Source organism: Lampetra fluviatilis, chromosome 60, assembly GCF_964198595.1.
Source record: "Lampetra fluviatilis chromosome 60, kcLamFluv1.1, whole genome shotgun sequence".
Taxonomy (NCBI): domain Eukaryota; kingdom Metazoa; phylum Chordata; class Hyperoartia; order Petromyzontiformes; family Petromyzontidae; genus Lampetra; species Lampetra fluviatilis.
This window is the reverse complement of record NC_136334.1, coordinates 6,449,993-6,467,276: the sequence shown is the minus strand read 5'-3', so window position 1 is coordinate 6,467,276 and position 17,284 is coordinate 6,449,993. Positions and strand designations below refer to the sequence as shown.

The 17,284-nt window shown below is 49.7% G+C and overlaps 1 protein-coding gene across 4 annotated transcripts in view; it reads right to left on the bottom strand.

The window, feature by feature from the left end:
* Positions 1–17,284, bottom strand: part of LOC144950998 (rho GTPase-activating protein 26-like) — a 106,209-nt gene that overhangs the window by 34,786 nt on the left and 54,139 nt on the right. For all 4 annotated transcript variants that reach the window (XM_078881212.1, XM_078881213.1, XM_078881214.1 and 1 more), the window contains exons 3-6: positions 11,582–11,677; positions 10,156–10,217; positions 9,682–9,753; positions 4,071–4,172 (exon numbers count right to left, since the gene is read on the bottom strand). In XM_078881212.1, coding sequence (XP_078737338.1) covers positions 4,071–4,172; positions 9,682–9,753; positions 10,156–10,217; positions 11,582–11,677 — 332 coding nt within the window. The remainder of the gene's footprint in view (positions 1–4,070; positions 4,173–9,681; positions 9,754–10,155; positions 10,218–11,581; positions 11,678–17,284) is intronic.

Below are 17,284 nucleotides of genomic sequence, written 5' to 3'. Positions count from 1 at the left end.
ACACACGCACAGACACACACAGACACACGCAGAGACACGCACAGACACACGCAGACACATACAGGCAAAGACGCACACAGACACACGCAGGCAGAGACACACACAGACACACGCAGAGACACACGCAGAGACACACACAGACACACGCAGAGACACACGCAGAGACACACACAGACACACGCAGAGACACACACAGACACACGCAGAGACACACGCAGAGACACACACAGACACACGCAGAGACACACGCAGAGACACACACAGACACACGCAGAGACACACGCAGAGACACACACAGACACACGCAGAGACACACGCAGGCGCACGCAGATGGACACACCCACAGACAGACACACGCAGACACACATTTTCAGGTTGGGGGGCATCAGTCAGTGTGAGGGGCCACCACCAAATGGTCAATCGTCTGCTGGATTACCCATTGCCCATCACCATCAATATTATCATCAGCAGCGGCAACAGCATCAGCGGTACCAACATCAGCATCCCACTCATCACAATCATCATCAATGGTACCACCATCACAATCATCGTCATCAGCAAAATTATCATCATCACCATCAGCATCGATAATATTAAAATCGGCAGCATCAGCAGATTACGATCATCAGCATCATCCACCACGATCAATAATATTGTCAACGTCATAAACAGCAGCCTTGGATGTACGTTCAACTTCTTTCGCAACGTACATAGCTAACCGTGCTCATAATCAGCAGCATCATCATCGCCCTCTGGAGTGTATAAAATAAGTAACGCATTGTAGAATGTCGTACAGAGTGCCAATAAGCAAACATCGCCCCTACCCCCACCTCGACTGTGAAGACTGAAACCTGGTTAATGTTTGCCAACGTCGGGGGGGCAATAACGTTACAAGATTCTGCCGGAACTTTGTGGTCACGTGTGCCTCTGTCACTGCGAATGTGTACGTGTCAGCGTGTATATATGGGAGGAGGGGGGGGGAGCGGTGGTGCAGCGGTTAGCGCCACGCTGCGCTACGAACCCGGCGACCCGGGTTCGATTCCCGCTCACGGCCAACACCCAGTGACGATTATCTGAACCGGTCCTGGGCCTTCCCCTAGGTCGACTCAGCCTCAAACGAGTACCTGGTGCGGTGTGTAAACATCGCCGCTAGGGAGACAAAGGCGGCCGGGCGTGGTGCTGGCCACCCACCCCCTCGTGTGCCGTTCCGGCCTTCATAGGTGCTCGCTAACAGAACTTGCCCCTACAGTCTGTTACAGGCTATACAGGGGATCTTTGTCTTTGTTATATGGGGGAAGGGAGCGGTGGTGCAGCGGTTTGCGTGCCACGCCCTACAAAGCCCGAGTTCGATACCCGGTTAAATGTCTGCACCGGTCCTGCGTCTCCCCCTTAGGTCGACTCAGCCTCAAGTACCCCTGGTGCGAATTTCGATTTAAAGCTTCTTTCGTGACTGCAGGGATTCATCTTCTTGGTTCTTTCGGTAAAGTCACGTAGAAGGGAAATAATCAAATAATAAACATAAAACATGATAAAATACAATTCTCACGACGTTTCGGCCACAACGCAAGCAGCCGTCCTCAGGTGAAGAGCAGGTCTGTCGGAAAGACAGCGTCTGAGTGAACAGGTCTGTTGGAAAGACAGCGTCTGAATGAACAGGTCTGTCGGAAAGACAGCGTCTGAATGAACAGGTCTGTTGGAAAGACAGCGTCTGAATGAACAGGTCTGTCGGAAAGACAGACTCTGAATGGCTCAGAACAGATGTCGGAAAGACAGCGTCTGAATGAGCCATTCAGACGCTGTCTTTCCGACAGACCTGTTCTTCACCTGAGGACGGCTGCTTGCGTTGTGGCCGAAACGTCGTGAGAATTGTATTTTATAATGTTTTATTTTTTATTTCCATTCTACGTGACTTTACCGAAAGAACCAAGATGAAGATACCCTGGTGCGGTGTGTAAACATCGCCACTGGGGAGACAAAGGTGGCTGAGCGTGGTGTTCTCATTGACCTCCATGGGTGCTAACCACTTACAGCACTTTCCCCAACAGTCTATTAAGGCTATATGGGGGATCTTTGTATTTGTCTCTGTACGTAGGAATGTATGGGTGTGAGCGTGTACAGACAGGGCCTCGTTCAAAGTACAAGTTCAATCATGACATTACCGTACAGGCTAAAGTACACTGGCAAACACATCATGCATCTTTGTAGAGGTGTGTGTGTGTCTGTCTCAGGCAGTCAACCCGTGGCACCTGCTGGGTCTGTCCCGTGACCTCCCGCCAGCGGGCGTTCGATACTTCCCGTGGCCTTCCAAGTGCACATGGCCTGGCACAAGCGCCGTGGTGACGTCACCGCCACTTAGTGGCGAATGGCGGTTGTTGTTGTTGTTGTTGTGTGTCTAGGTAGATGTGTGTGTCTGTCTGCACGTGTACGTGTGTGTCTGTGTGTAAACATCGCCACTGGGGAGACAAAGGCGGCCGGGCGTGGTGCTAGCCACCCACCCACCCCCTCGTGTGCCGTGCCGGCCTTCATAGGTGCTGCTCGCTAACAGCACTTGCCCCTACAGTCTGTTGAAGGCTATTTGGGGGATCTTTGTCTTTGTGTGTGTCTGTGTGAGTGAGTGGTGCTGGCCACCCACCCCCTCGCATGCCGTGCCGGCCTTCATAGGTGCTCGCTAACAGCACTTGCCCCTACAGCCTGTTGAGGCTATACAGGTGCATTGAAAAATGTTGACACTCCGACTGGTGCTCCTACTGCTGTGGAGTGACTCATGCAGCCAGCTGTGGCTGCAGGGTTCTGGTGGTACATGTTGTTTGAGTCGTTTATTGTGAAAATTCGATCACAGTTCCTATGATCACTGCTGTTTCATTGCTTTCATGGCTTTATTTTGGTGATTTTTGAAAAGTTTTTCGGTTTGGCCATGTTTGTGTTGTTGTAGTACAGAGCTAGACTGTTGGCCTTGATCTAAGTTGTCTTGTGGTTGTTGTTGTTGTTGTTTGACTTGCATCCCACTGGGATTTTTGCACACAGCGTTGGTGTACGGTGCTTTTTCTGCAATATTTTGCTGTCTTTTCTCGGATTTTCTGTTCGCACTCAGTCACATATTCACTTTAAGATGTTTTTTGTTCATGTTTTTGTTTTTTTGTTTGTTGCGGTTGCACCCGATTCAAGAGCCGAATGGCTCACAGGGCTCTCTACCTAATAAATGAAACTTGAAACTTGTCTTTGTGATTGTGACCGAGAGAATGAAGACAAATGAACGAATAGGGAATGAACGAAAACGGCGAACTTGAGCGAGCGACTCAGCGGACGGGCGAATGAATCTCAACAAACGAGCGGGCCAAGTAATTCCAGAATCATCTTCTTGGTTCTTTCGGTAAAGTCACGTAGAAGGGAAGTAATAAAATAATAAAAATAAACATAATAAAATACAATTCTCACGACGTTTCGGCCACAACGCAAGCAGCCGTCCTCAGGTGAAGAAGACCAGGTCTGTCGGAAAGACAGCGTCTGAATGAACCCATTTATTTAATATTTTTCATTCATTCAGACGCTGTCTTTCCGACAGACCTGTTCTTCACCTGAGGACGGCTGCTTGCGTTGTGGCCGAAACGTCGTGAGAATTGTATTTTATTACGTTTTATTTTTATTATTTTATTACTTCCCTTCTACGTGACTTTACCGAAAGAACCAAGAAGATGAATCCCTGCAGTCACGAAAGAAGCTTTAAATCGAAAAATTCCAGTTCAGTGATTCTGCACTTGCTCTATTACTATAGTACTATACCACCTTCAACTTTTACGAACGACTGGGCGTTTAAGGTTAGCGATTTGCCGTATTATCTGGTTGTATAGCAAATGAAAACATACAATTACTTTACTACGCAAGTAAAAAAAAATCCAGAACCGACAAAGTGGACGAATTGCCGATCTCACGATCGTGCGAATCAACGAGCGAGTCCATCGCAAGCGGACGAATGACCGAGAGAAACAACGAGTGAGTGAACCAACGACCGAACGAATGAACGAACGAACGAGTGAAGGAGTGAAGGAGTGACGGGGGCACAGTGGTATGACCTCAGTGAGAAGGGTTTCCTTCTTTTTGGAGGATAGGCTGACGTGTTTCTCCAGCTGCGTGTAGTACTTGTCGCTCTCCTTGTCAAACTTCTTCTTCTCGTCCTGAGACACACACAACAACAACAACAACCACAACCACAACAACCACAACTTTCAATTTAACGCTTCCGTAACTACAGGGATTCATCTTCTTGGTTCTTTCGGTAAAGTCATGGAGAAGGGAAGTAATAAAATAAAATAATAAAACATTATCAAATACAATTCTCACGACGTTTCGGCCACGACGCAAGCAGCCGTCCTCAGGTGAAGAACAGGTCTGTCGGAAAGACAGCGTCTGAATGAGCACCACCATTCAGACGCTGTCTCCCCGACAGAACTAAAGAGTACTATCATTTGTGATCGCCAGAAAGAAGCGATGTAGCCTCAGTTGGGGCCTTACCTGGTAAAATAAGAAAAAAAGTTTAGTTTTAAAAAGTTGTTTACATACTGTACTGTACCGAGATATGCACACTGTACACACTGTACCACACTGTACTGTAGCGAGTTCGATTCCCGCTCACGCACAGCACCCGTGAAAATTATCTGAACCGGTCCGGGGGCATCCCCTAGGTCGACTCAGCCTCAAGTGAGAACCTCATGCGATGTGTAAATACCGCCGCTAGGGGCGACGAGGGTGGTTGGGCGTGGTGCTGGTCACCCACCCACCCCCCTCGTGTGCCGTGCCGGCCTTCATTAGGTGCTCACTCACCGCACTTGCCCCAACATTCTGTTAAGGCTACACGGGGGAACTTTGTTCGTCTTCGGTGGTGGCCGTGGTGGTAGTGGTGTTGGCGGTGGTGGTGGTGGTGGTGGCAGCGGTGGTGGTGGCAGCGGTGGTGGTGGCGGTGGTAGCGGTGGTGGCGGTGGTGGTAATGGTGGTAGTGGTGGTAGTGGTGGCAGTGGTGGTGGTGGTAGTGGTGGTGGTAGTAGTGGTGGCGGTGGTAGCGGTGGTAGTGGTGGTGGTGGCGGTGGTAGCGGTGGTGGTGGTGGCGGTGGTGGTAGTGGTGGTGGTAGTGGTGGTGGTAGTGGTAGTGGTGGTGGTAGTAGTGGTGGCGGTGGTAGCGGTGGTGGTGGCGGTGGTGGTAGTGGTGGTGGCGGTGGTAGCGGTGGTAGTGGTGGTGGTGGTAGTGGTGGTGGTGGTGGCGGTAGTGGTGGTAGTGGTGGTGGTGGCAGTGGTGGTAGTGGTGGTGGTGGCAGTGGTGGTAGTGGCGGTGGTGGTAGTGGTGGTGGCGGTGGTGGTGGTGGTAGTGGTGGTAGTGGTGGTGGCAGTGGTGGTGGCAGTGGTAGTGGTGGTGGTAGTGGTGGTGGTAGTGGTGGTGGTAGTGGCAGTGGTGGTGGCAGTGGTGGTAGTTGTGGTGGTGGCAGTGGTGGTGGCAGTGGTGGCGATTTAAAAACCTTGCACCATCCCACAACTCTGAACCAAAGTCCCCTTTAAAATAGAAAAAAAAAGTTAAACATTCCCAATTAGCTAACAGAGAATTCCATGACGCCTGCCTCACTACAGAGCCCGCACAAGCACGGCATTCTTTAGAAGGCCAAAGAAAATAAGTTTCAACCAGCGGTGACTGAAGCGGGCCCTTTAAAAGCTTAGAGAACGGAGAAGAATGCACGGAACGCTGCCGCTCTGAGCACAGGAATTAAACTAAAACTAAAAACTTCGATTGAAAGCTTCTTCTGTAACTGCAGGGATTCCGTATTCTTGGTTCTTTCGCTAAAGTCACCACGTAGAAGGGAAATAATAAAATAATAAAAATAAAACAATAAAATACAATTCTCACGACGTTTCGGCCACAACGCAAGCAGCCGTCCTCAGGTGAAGAACAGGTCTGTCGGAAAGACAGCGTCTGAATGAAACCATTTATTTAATATTTTTCATTCATTCAGACACTGTCTTTCCGACAGACCTGTTCTTCACCTGAGGGACGGCTGCTTGCGTTGTGGCCGAAACGTCGCGAGAATTATTTAATTGATTTATTTTTATTATTTTATTATTTCCCTTCTACGCGACTTTACCGAAAGAACCAAGAAGAAGAGAGGTGTGAAATCCACAGTAAGTAAATTTTCTTAAAATGTTCTTAAATCCACAGTAAGAAAATGTACTTACTGTGGATTTCACACCCGATGACGATTGCTTGTGTTGCAGTCGAAACATCGTGAGAATTTTATTTTTTATTTTTATTATTTCCCTTCTACGTCACTTTACCGAAAGAACCAAGAATATAAAACTAAACCATTTTTTTTACCCTACCGGGTAAGAAACCCCAACTGAGCTCTGTAGCTCTCTTTCAAAAACAAACCTGGTCATCGCAAATCGATAGCTCAGCAACGGAGTGGCTCATCGTCACGTGGAGATTCATAGCAACCAAATACTCTGAGCACACGTTGATTCTAAATGTCCACCGAGGGGAGAGAGACACGCAAACTACAAATATCCAGCAGCAGGCGTCAGCTTCGGGATCGAACCCAGGACCTCCTGTAGACCAGGCGAGGTAGTTAACATCTCACCACGGAGAGAGACACGCAAACTCCAAATATACAGCAGCAGGCGTCGTCAGGGTCGGGATCGAACCCACGACCTCCTGTAGACCAGGCGAGGTAGTCAACATCTAGCCACGGAGAGAGAGAGACACGCAAACTCCAAATATACAGCAGGCGTCACAGGGTCGGGATCGAACCCACGACCTCCTGTAGACCAGGCGACGTAGTTAACATCTCGTCACCGTTGACACCCTTGCGATCCGGAGGATCAAGCAGCTGCGATTACATCTCGCGTAACAACTCTGAGGCTTAAAGTTGCGTTCACATTGGCTCAGCCTTGACGGGAAGTTACCGCAACCCCCGAGTTACACAAGGACAGAGGGGTTAGTGTTCAGCATGTGCGCAGGTGAGTTGGTGATCGAATGGGCGGGCAAGTGAGTGAATGTGTGCGATTCGCTGCTTGTGTGAGCGAGTAGATTAGTGAGTGGGTGAGTGTGTCGGTAACTGGCTGAGTTTCGATTGAAAGCTTTCGTGACTGCAGGGATTCATCTTCTTGGTTCTTTCGGTAAAGTCACGTAGAAGGGAAATCATAAAATAATAAAAATAAAGCGTAATAAAATAATTCTCACGACGTTTCGGCCACAACGCAAGCAGCCGTCCTCAGGTGGAGAACAGGTCTGTCAGAGTCTGCCTTCTCGACAGACCTGTTCTCCACCTGAAGACGGCTGCTTGAGTTGTGGCCGAAACGTCGTGAGAATTATTTTATGTTTTATTTTTATTATTTTATTACTTCCCTTCTACGTGACTGTACTGAAAGAACCAAGAAGATGAACTGGCTGAGTCTCTAATAGCAACACAACTTTTAAACTAAACTAAACTTTCATTAATTTCAGATCATCTTTACGTCAGCCATCGTAACCACGTATTGACGGACGAATGAGTGAGTATGCAAAAGTGTGAGTGAGTGAGTGAGTGGATGAGTGGGTGGGTGGGTGAGTGAGTGGGTGAGTGAGTCATTGGGTGGGTGAGTGAGTGGGTGGGTGGGTGAGTGAGTGGGTGAGTGAGTCATTGGGTGGGTGAGTGATTGGGTGAGTGAGTGAGTGGGTGAGTGAGTGGGTGAGTGAGTGATTGAGTGAGTGCGTGAGTGAGTGATTGAGTGAGTGATTGGGTGAGTCACTGGGTGAGTGAGTGGGTGAGTGAGTGATTGAGTGAGTGAGTGTGTAGGTGGGCAAGTAAGTGTGAGTAACTGGCTGAGTGAGACTTACACAGACCCACAGACTCATGTAAAGTCCCATAGACTTCAGATAAAGAGCCATAAATGTAAACCAGTAGAAACCAGTTAACGGGTTGCTTAACGTGTAGCAATGTCTTTAGCGATGGCCGAAACACGTTCAGCTTTTTTACTGAGAAACAAAGAGAGTTGCCACAGCAAAGACTTGCATAGAGACCCATATACCCACACAGAGACCCAGAGACTCACAAAGAGACGCATAGACTCACACAGAGACCCATAGACTCACACAGAGACGCATAGACTCACACAGACACCCACAGACTCACACGGAGATCCACAGACTCACACAAAGACCCATACTCACAGAGAGACCCATAGACTCACACAGAGACACAGACTCGCATAGAGACACAGACTTGCATAGAGACCCATATACTCACACAGAGACTCGTAGACTCACACAGAGACACAGACTCGCATAGAGACACAGACTCACACAGAGACCCATAGACTCACACAGAGAGACCCATAGACTCACACAGAGACCCATAGACTCACACAGAGACCCATAGACTCACACAGAGACACAGACTTGCATAAAGACCCATATACTCACACAGAGATCCATAGAATCACACAGTGACCCATAGACTCACAAAGAGATGCATAGACTCACACAAAGACCCATAGACTCACACAGAGACCCATAGACTCACACAGAGACCCATAGACTCACACAGAGACACAGGCTTGCATAGAGACCCATATACTCACACAGAAACCCATAGACTCACACAGAGAACTACAGACTCACACAGAGACCCCCAGCCTCACACAGAGACCCACAGACTCACACAGAGGAGGTGTAAACACAGGGGGTGTGGTGGCTAAATGCAAGTTGTTAAAATAACGAGGGGTTCTCTCCGAGTAACTGGCGGCAGCAAGGGCAGCAGGGGCAGCAGGGGCAGCAGGGGCAGCAGGGGCAGCAGGGGCAGCAGGGGCAGTGCTGCTGCCGTTTCAAAGTCACTTCAAACTTGTTCCGGCCGGCCAGGTGGCCCGGAGGTCAGAGACGCTGTGCCGGCACGGCTGAGAGCCTGGGTTGCAATCCGGTTTCAGCCCCAGCCACAGCGATTGCACCCGGCTCTCAAGCGCAGCGGAGCTGATGAGCACGGCCCGATCAACCAGTGACTTACATAGAGAGTCAGAGACTCCCATTGGGGTCCATAGACTCACACGGAGACACATAGACTCACACAGAGATTCATAGATTCACACAGAGACCCACAGACTCACACAGAGACCCACAGACTCACACAGAGACCCACTGACTCACACAGAGACCCACAGACTCACACAGAGACCCACAGACTCACACATAGACCCACAGACTCATCACACAGAGACCCATAGACTCACACAGAGACCCACAGACTCACACAGAGACCCACAGACTCACACATAGACCCACAGACTCACACAGAGACCCACAGACTCACACAGAGACCCACAGACTCAAACAGAGACCCACAGACTCGTCACACAGAGACCCATAGACTCACACAGAGACCCACAGACTCACACAGAGACCCACAGACTCACACAGAGACCCACAGACTCACACAGAGACACACAGACTCACACAGAGACCCACAGACTCACACATAGACCCACAGACTCACACAGAGACCCACTGACTCACACATAGACCCACAGACTCACACAGAGACCCACTGACTCACACATAGACCCACAGACTCACACAGAGACCCACAGACTCACACATAGACCCTACAGACTCACACAGAGACCCACTGACTCACACATAGACCCACAGACTCACACAAAGACCCACATACGTACCTTGGCAGCGCCGATTTGATCTTTGCGAAACCTCTCCAGCGGAGTGATCAACACGTCGCACACGCTGGCGATCTGTAAACAAACGGGGAAGACAACAACAGTTGAAACGGACTTAATCAGAAACTGTGTTGAGGCTTGTGGGTCAGTGTTGAGGCTTGTGTGTCAGTGTTGAGACTGTGTGTCAATGTTGTGTGTGAGTGTTGAGACTGTGTGTCAGTGTTGTGTGTCAGTGTTGAGTCTGTGTGTCAGTGTTGAGACTGTGCGTCAGTGTTGAGGATGCCTGTCAGTGTTGAGGCTGTGTGTCAGTGTTGAGTCTGTGTGTCAGTGTTGTGTGTCAGTGTTGAGTCTGTGTGTCAGTGTGTGTGTGTCAGTGTTGTGTGTCAGTCTGTGTGTCAGTGTTGTGTGTCAGCGTTGAGGCTCAACGTGATCTCCTGCAGCCTCAACACTGACACGATTTGCCTGGATCGCACGCACCATCCTCTCCCTCTCGTCCTCCATGGAGCCCAGGAGCTTCGCGAACTCTTGGAGTGACCCGGCTAAACAGCACGGAGCACGGGGACAGGGAGGGGAGCGGTTACAGCGACGACGAGAGAAAACAAGAAACCCTAATTAGCGCGGCGGGATCGTTATCGTCTGTGTGTGCGTTGAACTTCTTTCGCACCGTACATGCTGGTCAAGAGGCCCTGTGGAAGGACACCACAAACACGATGATGTCATATCATGGGACCTCCTTTGCCAGTACCAACATATACTAATAGGGGTTTTCCCCCGTTTTTTCTGGCAACAAAACAGACACCTTTTGCAAGGAGTCATGTTTACATTAACCACAATACTTGCAGTCAAATGCGAACAAAAAACAATACTCTGATAACTTATGCATTGTCTTTGAAACTGATTGGTCCACACCAGAGACAGCTTTCTTTAGAGCCTAGTCTCATATGGTGTTCGACCAGATGACGCCAAAAGGCGCACAGTTCAAAGACAACGCACTACCAGAGTTATGAGAGCTCGGGGTTAAGCAGCTACATCATGGGACCTCCTTTGCCAGTACCAACATATACTAATAGGGGTTTTTCCCCTTTTTATCTGGCAACAAAACTGACACCGTTTGCAATGAATCATGCTTACATTAACCACAATACTTGCAGTCAAATGCAAACAAAAAACACAACTCTGATAATTTATGCATTGTCCTTGAAACTGATTGGTCCACACCAGAGACAGCTTTCTTTTCAGTTTTTTTGTCTCTGGTGTGGACCAATCAGTTTCAAGGACAATGCCACAGATATTATCATGGTGTGTTTTTTGTTTGCATTTTGGCTGCAAGCATTGTGGTTAATGCAGTTACGCGAATCCTCGCAAAAAGGTTTCAGTTTTGTTGCCAAAAAAAAGGAGAAAACCCCTATTATTATATTTTGGTACTGGCAAAGGAGGTCTAATGATGTAGATGCTCACCCCGAGTCCTCATTACTTTGCTAGCGGCGTCGTCTTTGAGCTGTACGCCTTTTGGCGTCCTCTAGTCTAGCACCAATTGGGTCGAGGCTCAAAAGAAAGCTGTCTCTGGTGTGGACCAATCCGTTTCAAGGACAATGCATTTATTATCATAGCATGTTTTTTGTTTGCATTTTGGCCACAAGCATTGCGGTTAATGCCGACGCGAATCCTCGCAAAAAGGTTTCAGTTTAGTTGCCAGAAAAAAGTGGGGAAAAACCACTGTTATTATATTCTGGTACTGGCAAAGGAGGTCTAACGACACCGTGCACACCCTCACCTACACCGTCACCTCTAGCCCTCGCCCTCACCCTGCTCAGCGACGTCCACGCGAGAACTCGGGCTACGTGACGTGGGTACGCGAGCGAGTGAACGAGCGTGCGAGCGAGCGAGCGTGTACGCCACTCACTGATGCTGACTTCGTCGTCCGTGGAGGCGTCGCCGATGCAGTCGAACTTGAAGCTCGCAAGCGACTGAGCGAACTTCCTCTTCGCCTGCGACAGATCTGCAAAACGACGACACCGACCCAAACGCAGTCTGTCAGCGGGGCGGGGGGCGGGCGGGCGGGTGCACGGGTGGCCTCGCCGGGGACGCTGAACCAGCAAGGCTGAGACGCTGGGTTCAAGCCCAGAGTCAGGGTGTCTCTCCATAAAGAGGTTCACGATGGCCGTGTCAGAGACACTGATACCAGGATGGCTGAAGAGCTGGGTTCAAGCCCAGAGTCAGGGTGTCTCTCTCTCTCGTTCTCTTAGATAATTCACGATGGCCGTGTCAGAGACGCTGAACCAGCGAGGCTGAGACGCTGGGTTCAAGCCCAGAGTCAGGGTGACTCTCCATAAAGAGGTTCACGATGGCCGTGTCAGAGACGCTGAACCAGCAAGGCTGAGACGCTGGGTTCAAGCCCAGAGTCAGGGTGACTCTCCATAAAGAGGTTCACGATGGCCGTGTCAGAGACACTGAACCAGCAAGGCTGAGACGCTGGGTTCAAGCCCAGAGTCAGGGTGTCTCTGTCTCGTTCTCTCAGGGGATTCACAATGGCCGTGTCAGAGACACTGAACCAGCACGGCTAAGATAATGGGGGTTTAAGATTCAAACCCTGGCTTCGTCCCTTGCACGGGGGTTCATAATGACCATGTCAAAGACGCCATCAGCAGCGTTGAAATCCTGGGTCCGAGCCCTGACACAGGGATGTCTCTCTCTCTCGCCTCTCCCTTTCGGGGGATGCACAATGCGTTGATCTTCTCCATCAAGAAGGTCACAATCGCCATGGCGAATTACGGCTTCAGCGAGCGAACAAACCGAGGTTGTTTAGCTTGGCGAGCACGGACACCGATGACCGCACAAAAACAATCAACGACATGAAGTTTGGATTTTTCGCTTTCGTTAAACATTCAGACATATAAGCAGACAGATATCACAGAGATCCATAGAGAGAGAAAAGTGCCTATGTGTGTCTCTCTCTATGTATCTCTGTGATATCTGTCTGCTTATATGTCTGTCTATATGTCTCTGGTTCTGTGTTTTATCAGACAGACATATAAGCAGACAGATATCACAGAGATACATAGAGAGAGACAGACATAGGCACTTTCTCTCTATGTATCTCTGTGATATCTGTCTGCTTATATGTCTGTCTATATGTCTCTGGTTCTGTGTTTAATCTCTCTCTCAAATGTAGCATTCTCAGCAAGAACGTAATCAACCAGGTAGGGTGTTGACTGTTATGTTATCCGACTCTCTCTGTTGTATTACATTACATTTCTAAGTCTACTAGATTTGTGTTTCTATTTCATTTATACCTGATGACGATTGCTTGTGTTGCAATCGAAACGTCGTATGCTAGTATTCAATTTAATTTATTATTTTATCTACATACGTCACTTTACCGAAAGAACCAAAGAATAATTCCTGCAGTCACGAAAGCTCCAAATGTAGTTTTTACTTGCCCCAACAGTCTGTTAAAGACCGTCTTTGAGTAGAGAGGGTGGCGGCGCAGTGGTTAGCGCGCTGCGCTACGAGCCCGGCTACCGGAGTTCGATTCACGCTCACGACCAATGAGGGCGACGAACATCTGAATATTCTCCCGGGCCTCCTACGCAAGGAGGCCGGCTACGCTTCAAGCGAGCACCTGGTGCGGTGTCTTGTCAACATCGACGCTGGCGGGGAGACAAAGGTGGCCGGGGAGTGGCGGCCGGGGCGTGGAATGTTCCGGCCACACCGACCCCCCCCGCCCGGCCTCGTGTGCCATGCCGGACTTCGCTGGGCGCGAGTGAGGAATCAACGAGCGACGGGGTCACCGTCAAAAGGTCGCGAGGGCCGATCTCCGTTGGGAAGCGTCGCCATTCGATTCCATGCGCGCCGGTGCCCCAACTCTCCCGGACTTAAATTTCGATTGAAAGCTTCTTTCGTGACTGCAGGGATTCATCTTCTTGGTTATTTCGGTAAAGTCACGTAGAAGGGAAATAATAAAATAATAAAAATAAAACATTATAAAATTTCGATGTAAAGCTTCTTTCGTGACTGCAGGGATTCATCTTCTTGGTTCTTTCGGTAAAGTCACGTAGAAGGGAAGTAATAAAATAATAAAAATAAAACATAATAAAATACAATTCTCACGACGTTTCGGCCACAACGCAAGCAGCCGTCCTCAGGTGAAGAAGAGGTCTGTCGGAAAGACAGCGTCCGAATGAAAAAGAAAAAATCCAGATGTTTATTTTTCGATTTAAAGCTTCAATCTTGACTGCAGGGATTCATCTTCTTGGTTCTTTCGGTAAAGTCACGTGACCCTCCCGCACTTGTTTTTAAGCGAGTCCATTTTTTTTGCTCAAACTAAAATAAATAAATGTGCGCACGTGTAAATGTTAAATAAGTAAATGACGGCTTATCTGCCGGCTAAAACCAGCGAGCGCCAGAGAGAGAGAGGGAAGGGGGGGCAGGCAGGATTTCCTGCCCGAGGTCAAAGTTCGTATCAGCGTTAAAGCGTAAACATCCAGCCTCTCCCTGGCATCCTCCCCCCTACACATCACACGCCCCCCCCTCTCTCCTCCTGTGGGGGGCTGTTGAGTGTACAGGCGGAGGGGAGGGGTGGGGGCTAAGTTCTGGGCTACGAAGTAACGGAGGGCAGAGGGCGGGTCGGTGATGCACTAGGTTGGGGAGGGGGGCTCCATTTCATTCTTTTATCGCAAGGTGTGGCCTCATGCCAACCAGGGGACAAGGCTGAGAGAGAGAGAGAGACACCCACATCAGGGGTTGGGACCCCTCAGATAGACTCCAAGACCTTAGAGACCCGGGGCTTGAACCCAGGTCCTCAGCGGTGCTGGATCAGTGACTCTGACACGGTCATCAAGGACACCCCTGAGAGAGAGAGAGAGACACACAGACCCCCAGACTCAAGGCTTGAACTCAGGACCTCAGCGGTGGTCGCTATGTCTATCTGACACGGCCATCAAGGACCCCCCTGAGAGAGAGAGACACACACAGACCCCCAGGCTCAAGGCTTGAACTCAAGACCTCAGCGGTGGTCGCTATGTGTCTCTGACACGGCCATAAAGGACACCCCTGAGAGAGAGAGAGAGACACACAGACCCCCAGACTCAAGGCTTGAACTCAAGACCTCAGCGGTGGTCGCTATGTCTATCTGACACGGCCATCAAGGACACCCCTGAGAGAGAGAGAGACACACAGACCCCCAGACTCAAGGCTTGAACTCAAGACCTCAGCGGTGGTCGCTATGTCTATCTGACACGGCCATAAAGGACACCCCTGAGAGAGAGAGAGACACACAGACCCCCAGACTCAAGGCTTGAACTCAAGACCTCAGCGGTGGTCGCTATGTCTATCTGACACGGCCATCAAGGACACCCCTGAGAGAGAGAGAGACACACAGACCCCCAGACTCAAGGCTTGAACTCAGGACCTCAGCGGTGCTCACTATGTGTCTCTGACACGGCCATCAAGGACCCCCCTGAGAGAGAGAGACACACACAGACCCCCAGGCTCAAGGCTTGAACTCAGGACCTCAGCGGTGGTCGCTATGTGTCTCTGACACGGCCATCAAGGACCCCCCTGAGAGAGAGAGACACACACAGACCCCCAGACTCAAGGCTTGAACTCAGGACCTCAGCGGTGGTCGCTATGTGTCTCTGACACGGCCATCAAGGACCCCCCTGAGAGAGAGAGACACACACAGACCCCCAGACTCAAGGCTTGAACTCAGGACCTCAGCGGTGGTCGCTATGTGTCTCTGACATGGCCGTTATGAACCCCCCAGAGAGAGAGAGAAACACACCCAGAGACCCAAGATCTTGAAACTAAGTTCCTTAGCGGTGTAAGAATTGTCGTTTTTTTTATTTTCATGGTTATTAATGTGATAGCACTTCGGGGTGGCTGATTCGTTCATCAAGGCACCGGGGCATTATCACTGGCGTAGGGGAGGGCCCTCATCCAGCAGTGGATTGAGAAAGGCCTGCTGATGATGCTGCCGATGATGCTGCTGATGATGCTGCTGATGATGCTGCTGATGATGCTGCCGATGATGCTGCCGATGATGCTGCCGATGATGCTGCCGATGATGCTGCCGATGATGCTGCCGATGATGCTGCTGATGATGCTGCCGATGCTGCCGATGATGCTGCCGATGATGCTGCCGATGATGCTGCCGATGATGCTGCCGATGATGCTGCCGATGATGCTGCCGATGATGCTGCCGATGATGCTGCCGATGATGATGCCGATGATGATGCCGATGATGCTGCTGATGCTGCCGATGATGCTGCTGATGATGCTGCCGATGATGCTGCTGATGATGATGCTGCTGATGATGCTGCCGATGATGCTGCCGATGATGCTGCTGATGATGCTGCCGATGATGCTGCTGATGCTGCTGCTGATGATGCTGCTGATGCTGCTGCTACTGCCAAAGCTGTGTAAACAACACATCAGTGCTACGAACCTTCCTCCGTCTGTGCCGGTCACTGTCCTGGCAGATGCCAATAATCGGGATTAGCACCGCCGGTCAAATCCACCGCAAGGCCACTTACTCCTTAAGTCGTTGCGGACACGGCTAACGAGCCGAGGTCGTTAATCCACCGAGAGAGAGAGGCTCACACAGAGACCCACAGACTCACAAAGAGACCCATAGACTCACAAAGAGACCCATAGGCTCACGCAGAGACCCACAGACTCAAACAGAAACCCACAGACTCACACAGAGACCCATAGTCTCACAAACAAACCCATAGACTCCTCACACAGAGGCTCGTAGACTCACACAGAGACCCACAGACTCACACAGAGACCCACAGACTCACACAAAAACCCACAGACTCAAACAGAAACCCACAGACTCACACAGAGACCCACAGGCTCACACAGAGACCCACAGACTCAAACAGAAACCCACAGACTCAAACAGAAACCCACAGACTCACACAGAGACCCATAGACTCACGAACAAAGCCATAGACGACTCACGCAGAGACCCACAGACTCACACAGAGACCCACAGACTCACAAAGAGACCCATAGACTCACAAAGAGACCCATAGACTCACGCAGAGACCCACAGACTCAAACAGAAACCCACAGACTCACACAGAGACCCATAGTCTCACAAACAAACCCATAGACTCCTCACACAGAGGCTCATAGACTCTCATACAAAAACACAAAGCTCTATAACGACCCATAAACTCTCATATAGACACACAGAGGCGGGTAGACACCCACAGACTCTATATAGACCCATAGACTCACGTAAAGACCCACCGACTTGCATAAACAGTTAAATTTCGATTTAAAGCTTTCGTGACTGCAGGGATTCATCTTCTTGGTTCTTTCGGTAAAGTCACGTAGAAGGGAAATAATAAAATAATGAAAATAATATTATATAATAATACATTATGTTTTATTTTTATTATATTATTCCATTCTACGTGACTTTACCGAAAGAACCAAGAAGATGATAATGATTGTCGATTTAAAGCTTTCGTGACTGCAGGGATTCATCACGTAGAAGGGAAGTAATGAAATAATAAAAATAAAACATAATAAAATCATTCTCACGACGTTTCGGCCACAACGCAGGCAGCCAAAGGCTTACACGGACTGAATT